At 43.7% G+C, this 16915-nt stretch overlaps 1 protein-coding gene across 7 annotated transcripts in view; it reads right to left on the minus strand.

Moving 5' to 3' along the window:
• The window catches only part of CAMSAP2 (calmodulin regulated spectrin associated protein family member 2), a 145742-nt gene that overhangs the window by 64090 nt on the left and 64737 nt on the right, over window positions 1-16915 (minus strand). For 5 of the 7 annotated variants that reach the window (XM_053244025.1, XM_053244028.1, XM_053244031.1 and 2 more), the window contains one exon: window positions 738-770. The exons of the other annotated variants lie outside the window; for them this stretch is intronic. In XM_053244025.1, the coding sequence (XP_053100000.1) occupies window positions 738-770 (33 nt within the window). The remainder of the gene's footprint in view (window positions 1-737; window positions 771-16915) is intronic. 7 annotated transcript variants of the gene reach the window in all.

Genomic DNA, 16915 nt, shown 5'->3' on the forward strand with positions numbered 1-16915 from the left:
TTTGTTTCAGGTTTCCTCTACTCTAAGAGACCAAAAATTTGAGAATACAATCAAGTCTGCTAGAAAAAGTAGCTTCCATAGGTCAGTTTATTTTAAGGCATGTTCAGATGACCCACAGAAAAAGTAAGTATGAAAAAAGAAACAGTTCCCAGAGAGCACAGTCTCCCACTACTCACCAGTACTTCCACCCATTTCCATGACATATGACGTTGGAAATGTCAGGTAGAAAATGTCAGGTTTACATGGGTGGGGTGTCCCGACATTCTCCACCCAACACTACTGATTTCACACATCATGGAAATGGGTGGAACTACTGCGAAGTGGTGGGGTCAAGTACTTGCTGGGAACTGTTGCTTCTTTTCTGCTTACTTTCTGTGGGCCATATGAACTTGCCCTATGACATATGAAGAAGTTATTCTTACTTGTATTGAACACGAGTTTTCATAAAAACCTATTGTTATAGGCACACACACACACACACACACACACCCCTCCTATAGGTACATATACAATTACTCACTTAATCTCCTATCTTAGTTACAAATTAATCTTAGTGTACACTACAACATTTCCAGGTTGCTATTAAATTCTATCTCTGCTGCCCCTTTGGACAGAAATCTGCAGAAAGATTTTCAGCACAGGCACTGATGAAATGAGCGATTAGACCAGCATGACATGGACAGAGCCATTCATAAAATTAAGCTACTGTATTAAATGAAGCAATTGAGCAAACTTACAGGAACCAGTTTCCAAAACCATTTGGAAGGAGACTTCAGAGGAAGCAGCAGGAAAGAAAAAAGCAAGAAGCAGAAGGAAAAGTGAACATTTTGACTACATCTAACCATTCTATCATATTTTCCTTAAACATTGTTTTTTGAGTGATATTTTAACAAACTTTTTTACATTTTCAAATTACAAGAAAAAACTACAAATTTCAAGTTTCAGATTTCAGTTCCAATCAGTTTGTGTTGTCCTTCACAATCAAGTTCTAACTGTTCTGCTTCAGATATTTAGTTGTACCATGCCACCAATTTTCAATGTACAAAATAAAAATAATTTTCAACCTTTTTGTTCTAGTATAAGAAGCTTTAGATTTATCGATAAAGTTTAAACACAGTACCCAATGTTCCAGAAAACAATATCTGTATTTGGAATGAAATGAGACTCTAATTTGCAAGAATGTATCCTGGACTAATATTTCCCATATTCTATTTAAAAAAAACAGGTTCAATCTTGGAAGATAGAACACAAGTACAGGCCTGCTAGTCAGGCACAAGACCCATCTAGTCCAGCATCCTGTTTCACACAGTGGCTCATCATATGCCTCTAGGGAGCCCACAGGCAAGAGGTATGTGCATGCCCTATCTCCTGCGGTTGCTCCCCTGCAACTAGTCTTGAGAGGCATCGTATCTCTGAGGCTAGAACTGGCCCACAGCTACCAGACTAATAGCCATTGATATACCTGTCCACCATGAATCTGTCTAAGCCACGCACTGAGTCGACACTTCAATGAGCCATCCACTATGACCCCAAGATCCCTCTCCTGGTCAGTCATCAACAGCTCAGATCCCATCAGCATATATGTGAAGTTGGGATTTTTTTGCCTCAATGTGCATCACTTTACACTTGCTTACATTGAACCACATTTGCCCTTTTGTTGCCCACTCCCCCACTTTGGAAGGGTCTTTTTGGAGGAACATTTCCACCACATGTAAAATTATGAACCAGTTTGCCCACACTGCCCCAACACACACACACACACACACACACACACACACACACACACACAAAATTACACTGTGTGAACACTAGCAACACTTGCATTCATTATCAATATAGTTTATGAGGAATCCTGGGAAAATAATGTTTTACTTTTTGTACCCTTCATATTTCAACAAAATTATCACTGATTCAGAGATAAAGACTGACATATACTAGTGTAATTTTATCACAATACTAGCACTGTAGCCATTTTTTTGTAGCTGAATACTTAATTCACTATTTAAACTTAATGACATCAGAGCATCAAAGTGAAGTAAATGGGGGAAAACAGGCAACAAAGTAACCAAGGAATTATATAGAAGCAACTAGCCAACCCTGCACAGAGCATCTGTGTGCTTTGGGGCCCGGCTGTTTCTCCCTCCCTCTTTCTCCTGCCCCATCTCTCCTCTCTTCTCCTTCCCTCCGGCCCATGCTCTCCAGCCCTCCTCCCCTCCCGTTCCTCCCCACATGCAGAGCCGCAGTGGGTGGCCAAGAAGGGCCCGACCGCCGCTGTTTTTACTCCCTCCTGTCCGCCAGCTGCCTGCCGTCGCCTTTCTCTCCCCCCCGCCCACCGCCGCCTTTCTCTCCCCCCCGCCCGCTGCCCACCGCCACCTTTCTCTCTCCCCCGCCCACTGCCCACCGCCACCTTTCTCTCCCCCCCGCCCGCTGCCCACCGCCGCCTTTCTCTCCCCCCTGCCCGCCGCCGCCTTTCTCTCCTCCCTCCTCTGCCCGCCAGCCGACCGGCAGCCACTGCCCCCTCTACTCCTCAGTCTTCACTGGGCAGGCATGTCCCACTCACCCCCAGGCATGTCCCACTCACCTCCTCTGGCCCCAGGCCAGGGCCAGTCCTTCCCACTGCCTCCCACCTCCCAGCCCAGGTTGCAACCGAGACGGCCCCTCCTCACAACAGCTGGGCACCTCCTCAGGCCAAACAGAGCTCAGCCAATCAGGCACCTCCCCCAGCCAAACAGAGCTCAGCCAATCAGGTGCCTCTCTCACCGGCACGCATTGCCTTGCTACATCTCTGGCTGGCTAAGAGAATTAATTATAAAGATGCTATAGAAGCAATCAGTAACAGAAGTTACTGATCTCACGTGTGTGTGTGTGCGTGTGTGTGTGTGGCTGCTTGACATCACTAACTGTCTAACATTACATTCCCAGACCAAACCACAAAAGATAGAAAGAAGCTGTTTTTGCAGGTAGGTAGCAGACTACCAAAAAATCCAAGAAAAATTCATAACTTCTCGGGGGGGGGGGGGGAACAGAAAAACTCCCCCACTGAAAAGCATGGGAAATGAGACTTCATAGAGCTAGGAAAAGACTAGAATCACAGAGATATTGGATATTAAGATGCTTGCAAACTACAAGCCCTCACTGACTGACTGACATGAAACTTCCAGACCAAATCATGAAACAGAGAAAACATGTCATTGTTGCAGGTAGGTTTTATACCTTGTCCAGACTACGAACAAAAATGAAAAAACCTTGAAAAATGTATTAATGACCTGGAAAATGCAGGAAAACAGCTCAGTACAGCTCAGTTCATGAGACCTCAGAGCGCTAGGAAAACAAAGCAACACAAGACTGCTTGCATACTGCAAGCCATTTTATATTCACACACAGAAACACAAACACACACACAGCACGCTGCTTGAGCCTCACTCACTCACATGCAACTCCCAGACCAAACCATTAAGAGTTCCTGAACTGAGACTCCCTGTACACTCCCTTGGCGCCCCTAAAGAGGTGCTGAACCTGGCTTGACCTGTTCAGAGGGTCCAGAAAGATTTATCACTGAAGCTAAGGGTAGCCCAAGGGACCAGTTAGGAAGGAAGCACAGCTGCAGCATCCTACCCCCACGGGAGTCTGTACAGGGCATCCTAACATCCCAAAAGAGATTTCCCACATGGAGACCCTGAAGCGTCCCTGAGATTCCCATTTGAAAGGCTCCTCCTTCCCAGTACGTACTTACACTTCTGACCCAGCATTCAAGTCATTTAGTCTCCATTCCCAGATTCTTCAACACTTTAAACAAGCCAAAATCCCTAAAATCTACACTTCAAAGATAATCCAATCTTCCCATCTAGCTCCTCTCACAGCCCATTGTTTACTGTTTCTATTGGAGAGCATTCCTGTTAATTTTTAACTTAGAGGGGCACTAATTGAGTGTCTTTTTACCCTATAAAATTGGCTAGCCAAATTGTGCAATCTATGGGATCCATTCTGGAGACTGTGATTCTTTGCTTTTTCTATCACTACACTCTGTTCCTTCTGCTGAGAATTGGGCTTCTCTTCCCTTTGCATCGGACAGATAAATACAGGGAGAACCCTTCCTTCCTTGCTCATAAGATTTTCTCCTTTCCCTCCATCCATGTGTGCATGCTTGTAGGTTTCACTGTACCGGGCTAGAAAGTTATTCATTTAGATCTATTTTTCACCAGAGAAAGTGGGGAGGATGACCAGCTCCTCCGCTGATTAAGATGGTAGCCCACAGGATCTGCCCCAACAGACCACAATCTTCCTTTATACAGAGGCTGTGCACAAGCATAGGCAACATGATATACTGCTTGTGCTAGTATAGAACTCTGTAGAGAGTGCTTTCCTGCATGAAGGGCAGGGCAAAATCCAAGAGAGAGAGCTTTTAGCCCATTTTTCTAGCCAAGGGTACGGCAGGGTATCCGTTATGGTGCGGTGACCCTAGCCACATATCTTCCCTTTCACTGTTTTTTTTGGGGTTTTTTTGTCTGAACTCCCAAAGCTTCAAAACAACTTTCTGTTCCACCATCTGTGGTCCCCAGCAAGCCTGGAAACTGCCTCTGTCTCAGATTCCATTTTCTGGTTCCCAGCATTCCCATGTCATTTACATAATCCAACCCTCAGATGCGCCATTTCTGCCATTACACTGGAAGAGCCATTAGCTGGCTCTCCCTGTATAGGCAAAGAAGCTGTTTCCCCTTCTAGTCAATTTTCTTCAATTCATTTTATATTTGCGCTCAACCATTTCTCACCTGTTCTTTTTTCTCTCCCTGTCCCTTGCCTTGTTAGATCTCCAAACCCACTTCTGCTTTCTCTTTCTACCTGAACTTGTTTGGTTTTTGTTTGGGCTTCGCTCTCCTGCTGGTTCTCCTGACTGGCTCTGCCCTTCCTTAATCCCTGAATTCTCCTGGCTTCCTTGCCTCTCACTTCCTCCAGTATTCTGCCAGTTTTCCAGATCGGCTCCTCCCTCTTTCATTACTTGAGTTTATTTGGGTGCATGTTGCACTCTCCCTTGGTCCCTGCCGATTCTCCTGACTGTTTTCTCTTTCTGTCCTTCTCCAAATCCTTCAGGATCTGGAGGGTGGACAGAGAGAAATCCATATTCCAAAGCCCCAGGGCAGCCACAGAAAAGGCCCCATCCCGAGTTGCCACCAAATGAGCCGGTGGCAACCATAACTGGACCTCTCCAGATGATCTTAATAGGCGACAAAGTTCATGACAAAGAAGGTGCTCTCTTAAGTACCCTGGACCAAAGCCATTCAGGGCTTGATAGGTAATCACCAGCACTTTGTATTTCACTCGGAAACATAGCAGCAGCCAAAGCACTTCTTTTAAAAATCAATGTTATATGGTCCCTTCAAGTTGTCCCAGAGACCAGTCTGGCTGCCACATTCTGTACCAGTTGTAATTTCCGGACTATGTACAAAGGCAGCCCCAGATCACATGCATTTCAGTAGTCAAGCCTGGAAATTACCAGCATATGCACCACTGTTTTAAGATCATTTACCTCCAGAAATGAGTGTAGCTGACAAAAAGCCAAAGCTGATAAAAAGTGCTTCTGGCCACTGCCTCAACTTGAGAAGCCAAAGAGTGTTTTGAATCCAAAAGCATTCCCAAGCAATGTATCTGATGTTTCAGGGAGAGTGTAACTCCATCCAGAACAGGCAGCTCTAAACCATCTATCATGTCCCAACCCCCCATAGTCAGTACCTCCACCTTATTCAACTTTTAAACCTGTGGTTGTGACTTTCTCAGGAAACTGCCTATTTTATAAAACAGCTTACAAGGGCCCTCAAGGTGATATAAAGCTTCCCTTGTAACAAAACCATGAAATAGAAAAATGCAGAGGATAGTGTTTGTGCAAAATGCTTAGCATAAGTAGTGATAGTAAAAGTTGGTGACAACTGGAGAGTGCAAAAATGTTGACTTGTAGATTCAGGAATTAGCATTTAGACAACCCATTAAATCAAAGATGGCAAAAGGCTACAACACAAGAAAGATACATAGTGTGAGTATTCATGTCTGAAGTTCTCTTAGGACAAGTTCAGATGATACTGTCCCTGCTCATGTGACTGGGAAGGGCATGGACATCCTGTGCCAAGAGCATCCTGATGCCCTCCTGGCATGTCCCTTTATTGTATAGGGATGGGCTGTTAGTCTGATATGACCCTGTATACATGCTCCAAATACTTGTTTAAGCAAATATTTAGAGCACTTGTAAAGGGGCCATTCAGATGAACAGTCCCTCTGTGCAATAAAGGGGCATGCCAGGAGGCTGTGGGGCCATCTTTACTCTTTGCACATCTGCCTTCCTAATCCCATTAGCAGAGACAGTATCGTCTGAACCAGCCCCTAGAGTTTTCACTCTAAAGGTTTTATCAAAACTTGTTGCTGTTGGAATCCTAGCTCTTGTAAACTCATGCATTTCAAAAAATAATTTGGGGACTTTGCCCAAGCAATGTTTGAAGAAGAATTCCCACTAACATGTCCATGCTGTTTTTTCCTCCAGTTTTTCCTGTTAAAGCAGCTTTCTAGACAATTTTTTAAAATTGCCTTTTGAATTCTAGCAGTTTATCAGTTCTGTGGAGGAAGCTTCTAAGAATATCTCACGAAATCCAGATATGTGTATATGAGCATCTACAGAAGTTGGCCAAATGTGCTATATAAATGTTCATTGGCTCATAATACTAAGATTATGGGACTGGCAGGCACTTACACCTCCAGCAGCAGCTTTACGTCATCTGAAAACTATTAGAGGACCCTCTTCCTCCTCCATAGTTTGTTTGTTTGTTTGTATGTATATATGTATGTATGTAAAGTACAGGGGCTACATATGGGTGGGGTGGGGTGGGGTTTGAGCACATCCCACACAAAAAATTACCTTCTGCTCATTCAGTGGAACCTTTGAAATCTGATTCTTGCATTCTATGCAAGAAGCTACACTAAAACATTTGTAATAATTCACAGAATGTTTGAGTGGTGAACATTTGATGTCCATGTCATGACAAATATCACAAGGGGGACATATGTACTGTGTGAAATTTGCAGTTTGCATTCACAGCACAATAGCATTACTACATCCATAATGAAACCTACAAAAAGTATCATAGCTTCAGGACCAGATACTAGAGAGGCCCCTCCCTATTATAATTCAGGCAGAGAGTAAAAATCATTTTGCTTTCTCGAGCTTTTAAAACCAGTGTCGTGGTTTCTCGAGCTAGAGTATGTGTTTATGGCAGTTTTCGCTTTGGGTGCAACTGACCATACATCATTTTAGATTCTTTTGATAGAAAGGCAATCAATACATTTGAACACAAAATAAACAATGAAAATGGATTGCATTCATATGAATAAAACTGTGTACAGTGCTATACACTTCTAGTGTCTCCTGGATTGTACAGCAGCAGTGTGAGCCTTCTGAAAACTGATATAGCACAGAGGTCAAGAGACTGATATGAAGCAGTTTCTGTTTGAATCTTTCCCCTGCCATGAACTCTCCAAGTGACCCTAAGAAAGGCACACTCTGCCTTAATGCTGCCACCCACACCAAGGGAAAGACAACACTAACCTAATGAAGAGGGTTATCGTAAGAATTATAACAGGTTTGTAAAAAGTACAAAACATTCTAGGATGCTATACATCAATGTCAGTTATGATTATTATTCTATACTATGCAAACACAGCTTATGTACAAGGAAATATACCCTTCTTCTCACTCCAGCAACATTAAAGTAACAATCATTGACTTCAGTAGGATGGGAATTATACCCATGGGAGATCATCCTGGAATTTTATACTTCTGTTTCTCTCTGTGGTCTACTTCAGTAGTAATGAGGTTGTTTCAGATGCTGAACAGCACAGGAGGGCATCTGCATTAAAAGGTTACTGTGGGTGTTTTCAGTTACCCAGGCAAAACCCCTCTGCTTCACTGACATGGTTGTGTAGCTAGAAAACGTAAGCATCATTTCATACAAATCGTAGGCCTGATCACATTCTCTATAAAATCAGGGAAGAACCATCACAGGGAGTTTGGGGGACAGGGGGGATGGCCAAAGAGACTGTCCAGCTGTTGCTGGACTCACATCATCCCAGCTACATTGTGGCTGGGGTATGATGGGAGTTGTAGTCCAACAACAGCTGGAGAATGTCAAGCTGGCCACCCATGTATTACACAGATTTTATAGTGTCCCCCCAAACTGAGGAAGGCATTCAGCTGTTGAGTTTAAGCTGTGTTTTGAAAAGCTACTGATCAATTTTATTTGTTTGTAGTGCTTTATTTTAAAACCTGCCTTTCCCCCAAATATTTTATTGTTGCCATTTAAACTGCTTCCTAATATTAAATTGTTTTGGGTGGGGATTTTATTCTGTTCTTAAATTGCTGTGAGAACCTTTCATCTAGTCAATGGGATATTACATGTTAGAAATGCATTTTAAAGATGCATTTAACTTGGTTGTATGTGTTTAAATTATGATGCGTGGCCCTTTTTTCCCTATAGGTAGGATGAGTCTAAGGCAGGTCTGCTCAACTTCAGCCCTCCTGCAGATATTGGCCTTCAACTCCCATAATCCCTGGCGACTGTGGCTGATTATGGGAGCTGTAGTCCAAAAATAGGTGCGGGGGGCCTAAATTGAGCAGGCTTGCTCTAAGGGAACCAAATGACCGGTTATAAAATGGAAGTATAGACAATTTAATTTGGCTCAAGCTCCTGCTTCGTCACCCTGAAGCTCATTCAGTGTAACTCACTGTGGAAATGATGATACTGCTCTGGGATTTACACTCCTGAAACAAAGCTGTTTGGAAGCCATAAACTCGCAGATAAATTCATCTTTCTGCATCTGTCATGGCTGTATTATTTCAGACTATCAGTCTAGTAGCTAATGGTTACAACCGAACTGAAAGCCTCAGACTGCATATGATGCTTCTAATTCTAAACTTAAGCATGTCTTCAATAATATGAAAAAGAAAAAAAGAAAAGCACAGAAGAAGCCATTTTATATTCAGGCTATTTTCTCCAAACAAAGACAATTTATATGAAAAAAGTAAAATTGAGGAAAAGTATTAAGAGTAGGGGTTAGCTTGCCCATACTATCTAGATCAGAAGTCAGGAACTATGGCCAAAAGCCAGCAACAAATCTTCTTCTACCATCACCTCAAGCAGTATCAGCTGACTGACAGAGCCAAGCAAGGCATGAGGAGAGAGTAAACACTGTGGCACCAGGACTCCACTGGTCATCTTCTACTATCAGGGAAGGAATAGGGTCCTGGCCCATACCCCCCGTCCCTTCCTTGAAGCGGCCTTCCTGAAAAACTAATTGCTGATCAGGGGTGTAGATCCAATTGCATTTTCACTTCTCCATATTGAGGACCAATTCACACAACCATTTGGGGTTGGCTTCCAAAGTGTAAGTAGCCAGTTGTGTATGTGTCTGCCAAAAGTTCCTGGGTTCAGCTTTGGGTGTGCCATTGCAAACTCTTAAGAAATTACACATGTGATGCCAAAAACTATTATATCAGGCAGCAGATGCATATAACTGGATCTCAAGAGGCTGGTAATCAACAGCATTTGCTGCAGCTGTGGGAGGAGGGCTTTAAAACTAGATGGTAGCTCCAGGAGAGGGTCTTTAAAAATAGGAACATCTTCACTCCCCAACTATAGTGATCTGGTTGGGATCATTTACTGTCTGATGCTGGATTCTGTGTGCTTTGGACTGGGAATTAGCGCCAGATAATTGTGTGAATAGACCCTCAGTACGACGGAATAAAGCTGTGTTTAAACCACTTCATGTACTTATCTTGTAATGGTTAATACAGTACTGTGAGATAGGTAGGTCAGTATTATCATGCCCATATTGCAGAAAAGGGCCTGAGATAAGTAGCTTGCTTGAACTCGGCAGAGGCAAGTTTTGAAACAGAATTTTTGGGTTTGCAGCTCAGGCTTTTAATCTCTCTGCTACAGAAGCTCAACAAAATGGAGTATCTGGGTAAAGCAAAGATCATACATAGACAGAAGACTCTTAAAACACAATGAGCTTAAAACACAATGAGCTTAAAACACAGGAAAATTACTCTGCAGCATTCCACTTGTCTTTAGCCAAAATAGAGTTAGAAAACTGTAGGAAACAGAACAGCAAACCTTGCATTTTTGACTAACTGGTGTCCATGGCAGAAATTAAACTTAAGTATGTAGTACACCACTCTGGGCTCCTTGGAGAAAGAGCAGGATATAAATGTAAAAAATAGATAGATAGACAGATAGATAGATAGATATAGATAGATAGATGCAAGTAGGGCTGCTATACTGAACACTACAAAAATGTTAAAGCAGAACTTCAGTATCTCTGTATACCGTCCCGTCCCCCCCCCCCCCACCGTGCTAGTTTGGGTCCACCTGCAAATGTAGACAGACACCTTTTATCTCAGTGGTATTCTTTTCTTTCTCCATTCTATTTGCTCATAGTTCAACAATCTGGGAATTCAGAGCCCATTATTAAGCAAAGGGACTGGTTTCTGAAAATGTATCTCAGATATTCAATAAAATATTAAATTGTAGATTATGAAATTCTGAACTTGAAGCTAACGCAGATGCATTAAAAAATCATATTCAGCAGGGATTCCAGTCTGAAAAGGATAATTGGGGAATATAAACACAGCAGTGGAAATAACACCAGCTGATTTATTGGATTTTCACATGTTAATCGAAGCAATGTGAGAACTGCAGCTAAGACATAATCAAAATAAGAGGGTCAAGTGATATACTACAAATAAAAACAAAGCCAAGAAGTGTTTGAGGAGATTGGAACTACAATTCAGTAAGTGTTTGGCATCTGAAATTAGTGTGCATTCACACTTAAGCTCCCTTCAATACAGTAGTTCAATTTCATTTTCACGTTAATGTCTACATTAGCACTTTTAATTCTGTTTTATCTGGATAATGCAATGATTCCCTTCTTTCTTCTTTCTTTGATGCAGCACACACTGCGAGTTACTGTCCTATGTTATAACTAAGGATGTGCAAGGAATGGGATTTGCATTCCGTTCCTAGTTCGGAACATGAATATTTGGAACATTCTGTTGGAACAACTGGGTGTGCCAGTTGTTCTGAAGGAATAAGTTTGGAATGTTTTGAGTGTTCCAAGTGCCATATTGGTAGGCTGTTTTCCCCTTGCTTCCTCTTTTTGGCACTGGCTTCTGACTGGCTTGCAGTCTCCTTGCTTCTTGGTTGGCTTGTTATCATACAATGCAAGTTGATTTGGATGACAAACTAGCCAAGAAGCAAAAAGATTGCAAGCCAATCAGAAGCCAGTGGCAGAAAAAAATAGCCCATCAATATGGAGCTTGGATCAGAGGCGTAACTAGGGAAAACGGCGCCCGGGGCAAGCACTGAAATTGCACCCCCCCCCCGCCGTGCCCCACTCTCCCTCCATATTGCCCAGAGTGGTGCACTACATATTTAGGTTCTTCCTCACAAGCAACAACCCTGTGAAGTTGGCCTGTATCTCAAACATCAGAATTATGATGCAATGATGACACTAGAGTAATTGGCTCTTGACTGTGGGTTCTCCTTTGGAGTTATTTTCACATGGAGAAAGGGGGTGGGGAACAAAACTCTGAATGTATAAATTAAAAGGTTCTCAGAAATTCTGTACTTTGAGAAATCTGAACCTATTAGCAATTTTGGCACACAACAGTGGATGTTTGATTCCAATGTGTGCAGATCATATTGGACCCCAGCAGCCATCACATTAAAAGGGCCATTTGACAAATAATATTAAGAATATGTTTAGCCTCTTGTGCAAGCCTGACAGGAAGGCGGATTTATATTAATTAAAAATACTTGGTGCACTGCAAATGAATGTGATTATGATGAGGTGCATTAGCACCTTCTGTGCAAAAGAAGTATCCAAATGACAATCTTTTGGCAGGAGGCACAGCCTCTTTTAATCTAAATTACACTAACATGCTTAATATAGGAAGAATGATTAGAAGCAGGGAAAGGATTGCAAGTGAACATTCATTGTGAAGTTGTGGCATTACCGAGGAGTGTGACATTTAAGTTAGCAATTGCTAACACACATCCTCACCATCCCATTAAATGATTTTAGCAAATGCTTCATTTTGTACCTGCTGGCACTGACACACATCCACTTTTGTACTTTTTTGATCTTTACACACACATGATAAAGCATCCTACAGGAAGGAACCAAAAACATCACAACACAATAGTTATGCACTTACACCCCTACCCACAAAAGGAGGAAATGCACAAATCATTCACAGTGCAATCCTAAGCATGTTTACTCAGAAATAAGTCCCACTGAGCCTTACTCTCTAGTAAGTGTGTTTAGGATTGCAGCCTGTTTATCTTTGGACAATTTCCACAGGCATGGCAATGTAAAGCTAATGAAGTTGCCAACGCACCAGTAGTTCTATCTAGAGGAGAGTAAAGGAGCTCCCCTTAAATTTGGTAGTTCCTTGAAAAACAACAGCACTAGATACCAAATGAGCATATACGTGACCTTGTCCCAAAACACAATACCATAATAATCTCCTTCCAAGCTCCCTTCGATCATCGATCCACTAAACTGTGTGAGAGACTTCTCTTGCCGCGTTCGAGCTACTTCCGGCTTTCTTTTTCCTCTTAAAGGTACACTGCTTTTATTTATTTTGCTCTCACTCTCTTGTGTGTTTTTAAAAACTTTTAAAGTTTGCTCAAAGAAGGACCAGCTCTCTGGCAATTAAGTTATCTTTATTATAGGATAAATAAACGGGGTAGAGTCTGAAGGTGAGACCCCTTTGCAAAAAGCTGTCGGTTATGTTCTTACTACTCCCACCCGGTGCTGCTTAACAATACTTTGCAATCTGGATAAGGTTTTATCCAAGGGAGGCAGCGATGGACAATCTCTCCCCCCCACCCCATTTTTTGATGAGCTACCTGGAGAGGGGGCCAGCACTCTTTAGTTGCTGGTAAAGAAGAGGAGGAGGTGGGAGGCATAAAAAAGGGAAGACAAGCAGCACGATTCTTGGGGGAGGAAATGGCGCTATCCCTTGATTGCTCAGGGTTTGATTTTCGCTGCAGATTTTCCTTCCTGCCCCCAATATAGGCACAATTCAGCCTCCTTCCCACCCACATATCTCCTGTAGCTATCTGAGTAGGGAGGGAGAGCTGCCGTGACTCGCGGAATCCAAGCACTTGAATTAAACAAAAAACCCAGCCCTGGGAAAGGAGGTGGCAGGGAAAGAAAGGGTAGGGTTGTTTTCGAGGGACACACAGCTCTAGGAGAACCATACAAAAGGGTGGGGGATGGCAGGGGCTTTAGAGGAAGGATCGTGGACTGCCAGAGCCTGTCGTCGCTGCCGAGCTCCCTCGTGGGGCTGCTTTTGCCGCCGCCTCCTCCCCCTCCCCCCCATACCACTGCCGACTGCCTTACTTTTCTCACTTTTGCTGCCCGCCGGGCTCCCTGCCATTTTTAGCTGCTCCCTCTCTGCCAGGGCCCGCCGCTGCCGAGCTCCCTTGTGGGGCGGCTCGCCACCGCTGCCTCCTGTTCCCACCAGCCTCACAGCCCCCACGCAACACATACGCTCTGAGTCCGACTCCCCTGCCGACGCACGCGAAGTCCATGCCACGTGCTGGTGAGCTGGGAGGAGGACACACATGCGCGCGGCGGCGGGACGGGGAGTGAGCGGACTAGTGCTGCTGATCATGTGACTGACGAAGAAGAAAAGAGTAGACAAAGAGGTCCGGAACTTGCCGACGCTGAAGCAGCAAGCACTGAGCAGGCAGGCACTGGCACACTGGAAACTTTAGGGGGCCCGCGCCGGGCGCCGGAGCTGAGCAATGGGGGGGTGGCGCCGGGACCGGGGGTCCGGGAGAGGGGGCGCCACCACGGACTGTGCGGAGCGGACTGCTCTTTGCAGACTCGACTGTTGCTGCATTTAAAAAAATATATTTTTTGGGAAAGGGGATCGGCGGGCGGGGGCACTTTTTGGCGCCCTCCCACGTGATCTGCCAGAGTGGTGCCCACGGCACGTGCCCCCCCTGCCCCCCCTATCGTTACGCCCCTGGCTTGGATTGTGCCGACTCAGAGCAGGGTTGTTCCACTTCGAGCTCAAAACAGGCACTTCATTTGAAGGGTGTTCTTTTTCAAGCTCAGAACACTCAAAACCGCCCATTTTGAGGCAGAATGCTCTAAGCTTGGAACATTCTACACATCCCTAGTCATAACATAGATGGGTGTATGAAAGAGGTTGCCTTCTACAGATACATTAAAGGCTTTGGACTAGGAGACAAGATCATATACTGGTATGTTCCACATACCCCTTGCCCATTTGTTCCTCTGATATGCTGAACTATTACCAGACTGTCTGGTAGTATATGGACGCCTGAAGAGCAAGGCTACTTTTTTTTTAAAAAGTCACAGCAATGTACCAGTACCTGTTCTAGATGGAGTTACACTCCCCCAGAAAGATCAGATATGTAGCTGGGAGTACTCCTGGATCCAAAACTCTTTAGTTTCTCAGATTGAGGCAGTGGCCAGGAGTGCTTTTTATCAGCTTCAGCTGATACGTCAGCTACGTCCATTTCTGTAGGCGGCAGCCAGACTGGATGCCAATATGTTTCCGGGAAAAATACAAAGTGCTCGTTATTACGTATAAAGCCATTATTGGCTTGGGTCCAGGGTAGTTAATAGAGTGCCTTCTTAATCATGAACCTTGTTGCCTATTATGATCTTCTGGAGAGATCCAGTTATGGTTCCCACCAGCTCGTTTGGTGGCGACTTGAGACCGGGCCTTCTCTGTGGCTGCCCCAGGGCTTTCAAACAAGCTCCTTGCTGAAATAAGAGCATCCTCTTCTCTGTTTGCTTTTAGGAAGACCCTCAAGACGCACCTGTTTTTGCAGGCTTTTAACTGAAATCAATTTCTGTTTTTATCACACTGTTTTTATTGTATTTTGTAAATTTTTGTTTTTACTCTGTTTTATTTTGTGTTTTAGAAATTTTGTACACTGCCTATGTACATATCAGACAGCATAAAATATTATTGATTGATTGATTGATAGATACATACATACATACATACATACATACACAAAATGAAAGAAACATTTGGTGCTACATAAATGGAACTTGCAGATTGTTGGTGCTTACAAATTTCAGACATTTGTCAGCTGCCTAAAAGATAGAGAGGTAGTACTTCGAATTCAGTTTCAAATGTAGCATGAATGTGGATTTATAAAATACATTAGCATTTTACATTACATGCATTCATATATACTTACATACAGTAGACTAGTACTTCTGGGCAAGGAAAAGGTTCTGCTCATATAAGGAAAAGTTATTTTTACTAATCCCCCCTTTCCTCTGCTTCCCCCCACACCCTCAAAAAGTCTGCACCCAAGAGTCCCCCAGCTCTCAGGGATATATATTCGGGAACACTGAAGACTACAGAGGGAAGGTAGGGGGAACCAGCAAACATCACCACATTCCCCCTTATTTGAGTGGAATGTCTTCAGTTCACAGATGTACCTAGTCTGTATGCTACCAAATGGAGCTTACTGAGTCACGATTTCAGTGGATCCTTGGGAAAGGAGTAGGTGTAAGGAGAACAGCAAGCATCCTGTTGGGAAGCTTTCCCTCACTAAGCAGCCCATCCAAGGGAGATGAGAAAACTGATGTGACTCCTGCCCCCAGACTGTATCCAGGGAAGCCCAAAGACAGAAATTATTACATTTTTCCTTCTCCTCTTGTAGATTCTGAATCAGGGTTAAACAAGTACCGTTGAGATTCTTGGGCATGGCCTGACATGCTAAAGGTAAAGTGTGCCATCAAGTCGATTTTGACTCCTGGCGCCCACAGAGCTCTGTGGTTTTCTTTGGTAGAAGACAGGAAGGGTTTACCATTGCCTCTTTCCGCACAGTATGAAATGATGTCTTTCAATAGCTTCCTATATCGCTGCTGCCCGATATAGTACCAGCGGAGATTCAAACCGGCAACCTTCTGCTTGTTAGTCAAGCATTTTCTTGCTGTGCCACTTAAGGTGACAGGAAATGCAGTGAGTATTGCTAATTATCCAACAGTTACGAACTTCATGTTGGTAGCCCAAACTTTCCTCCAGGGAACATCAGTACTCTTGCTATGCATAACTGGAATAATACTAAGATGCTTCGATGGAGGGAATACTTGCTTAAGCTACTGCAGAACACAACTGCTATGCCTGTAAATGAGGATGGTAAAAATTACACCCCCAAGGGAAGGTTCAAAGTCACTGGGTGATCCTCCAATCACAGAACCAGTGCAGAGGGGTGAATCTATGAACTAGTTGACTTGGCACACTAGAGTTCCTTAATCTGACCCAGTTCTGAGTCAGTTAATTACAGTCTCCAGTGAAGCAAATAATTTAGTTCTCTTATACAGAATGAAAACAAACAGGGTAGAGTTGGGGAGGTCAGGACAAAAAGGAAGACCAAAGTCATCAGTAGTGACAGCTGTAATTATGTGCATATCTCAGCAAGTTTAGGAAGCTGGCACAGGAACATAATTGTGAAGGCTGCACAGCTGTGAATTGCACCATTTAGGGGGCAGCAAGGGAGCAGAAAGGAATAGGGTGAAGGATGGAGAGAGAACACTAGAGATTCCTCCTCAGACAGGGATTTCTGGATCTCAGCAGAATAATGCCCATTTGAAGAATATGAATCTGATTAATAAAAGGGTAATTAATTAATTAATTAATTATACCTACAGGATGCAGAGGCAGCTGATGCTGGTCTTGTAGTAGCAAGCATGAATTGTCCTCTTTGCTAAGCAGGGTCTGCCCTGGTTCACATTTGAATGGGAGACTACATGTGAGCACTAAGTTATTTCCTTTAAGATATTTCCGAGCAGTAGTGTACTGGAGGAGTGG

Source organism: Hemicordylus capensis, chromosome 4, assembly GCF_027244095.1.
Source record: "Hemicordylus capensis ecotype Gifberg chromosome 4, rHemCap1.1.pri, whole genome shotgun sequence".
Taxonomy (NCBI): domain Eukaryota; kingdom Metazoa; phylum Chordata; class Lepidosauria; order Squamata; family Cordylidae; genus Hemicordylus; species Hemicordylus capensis.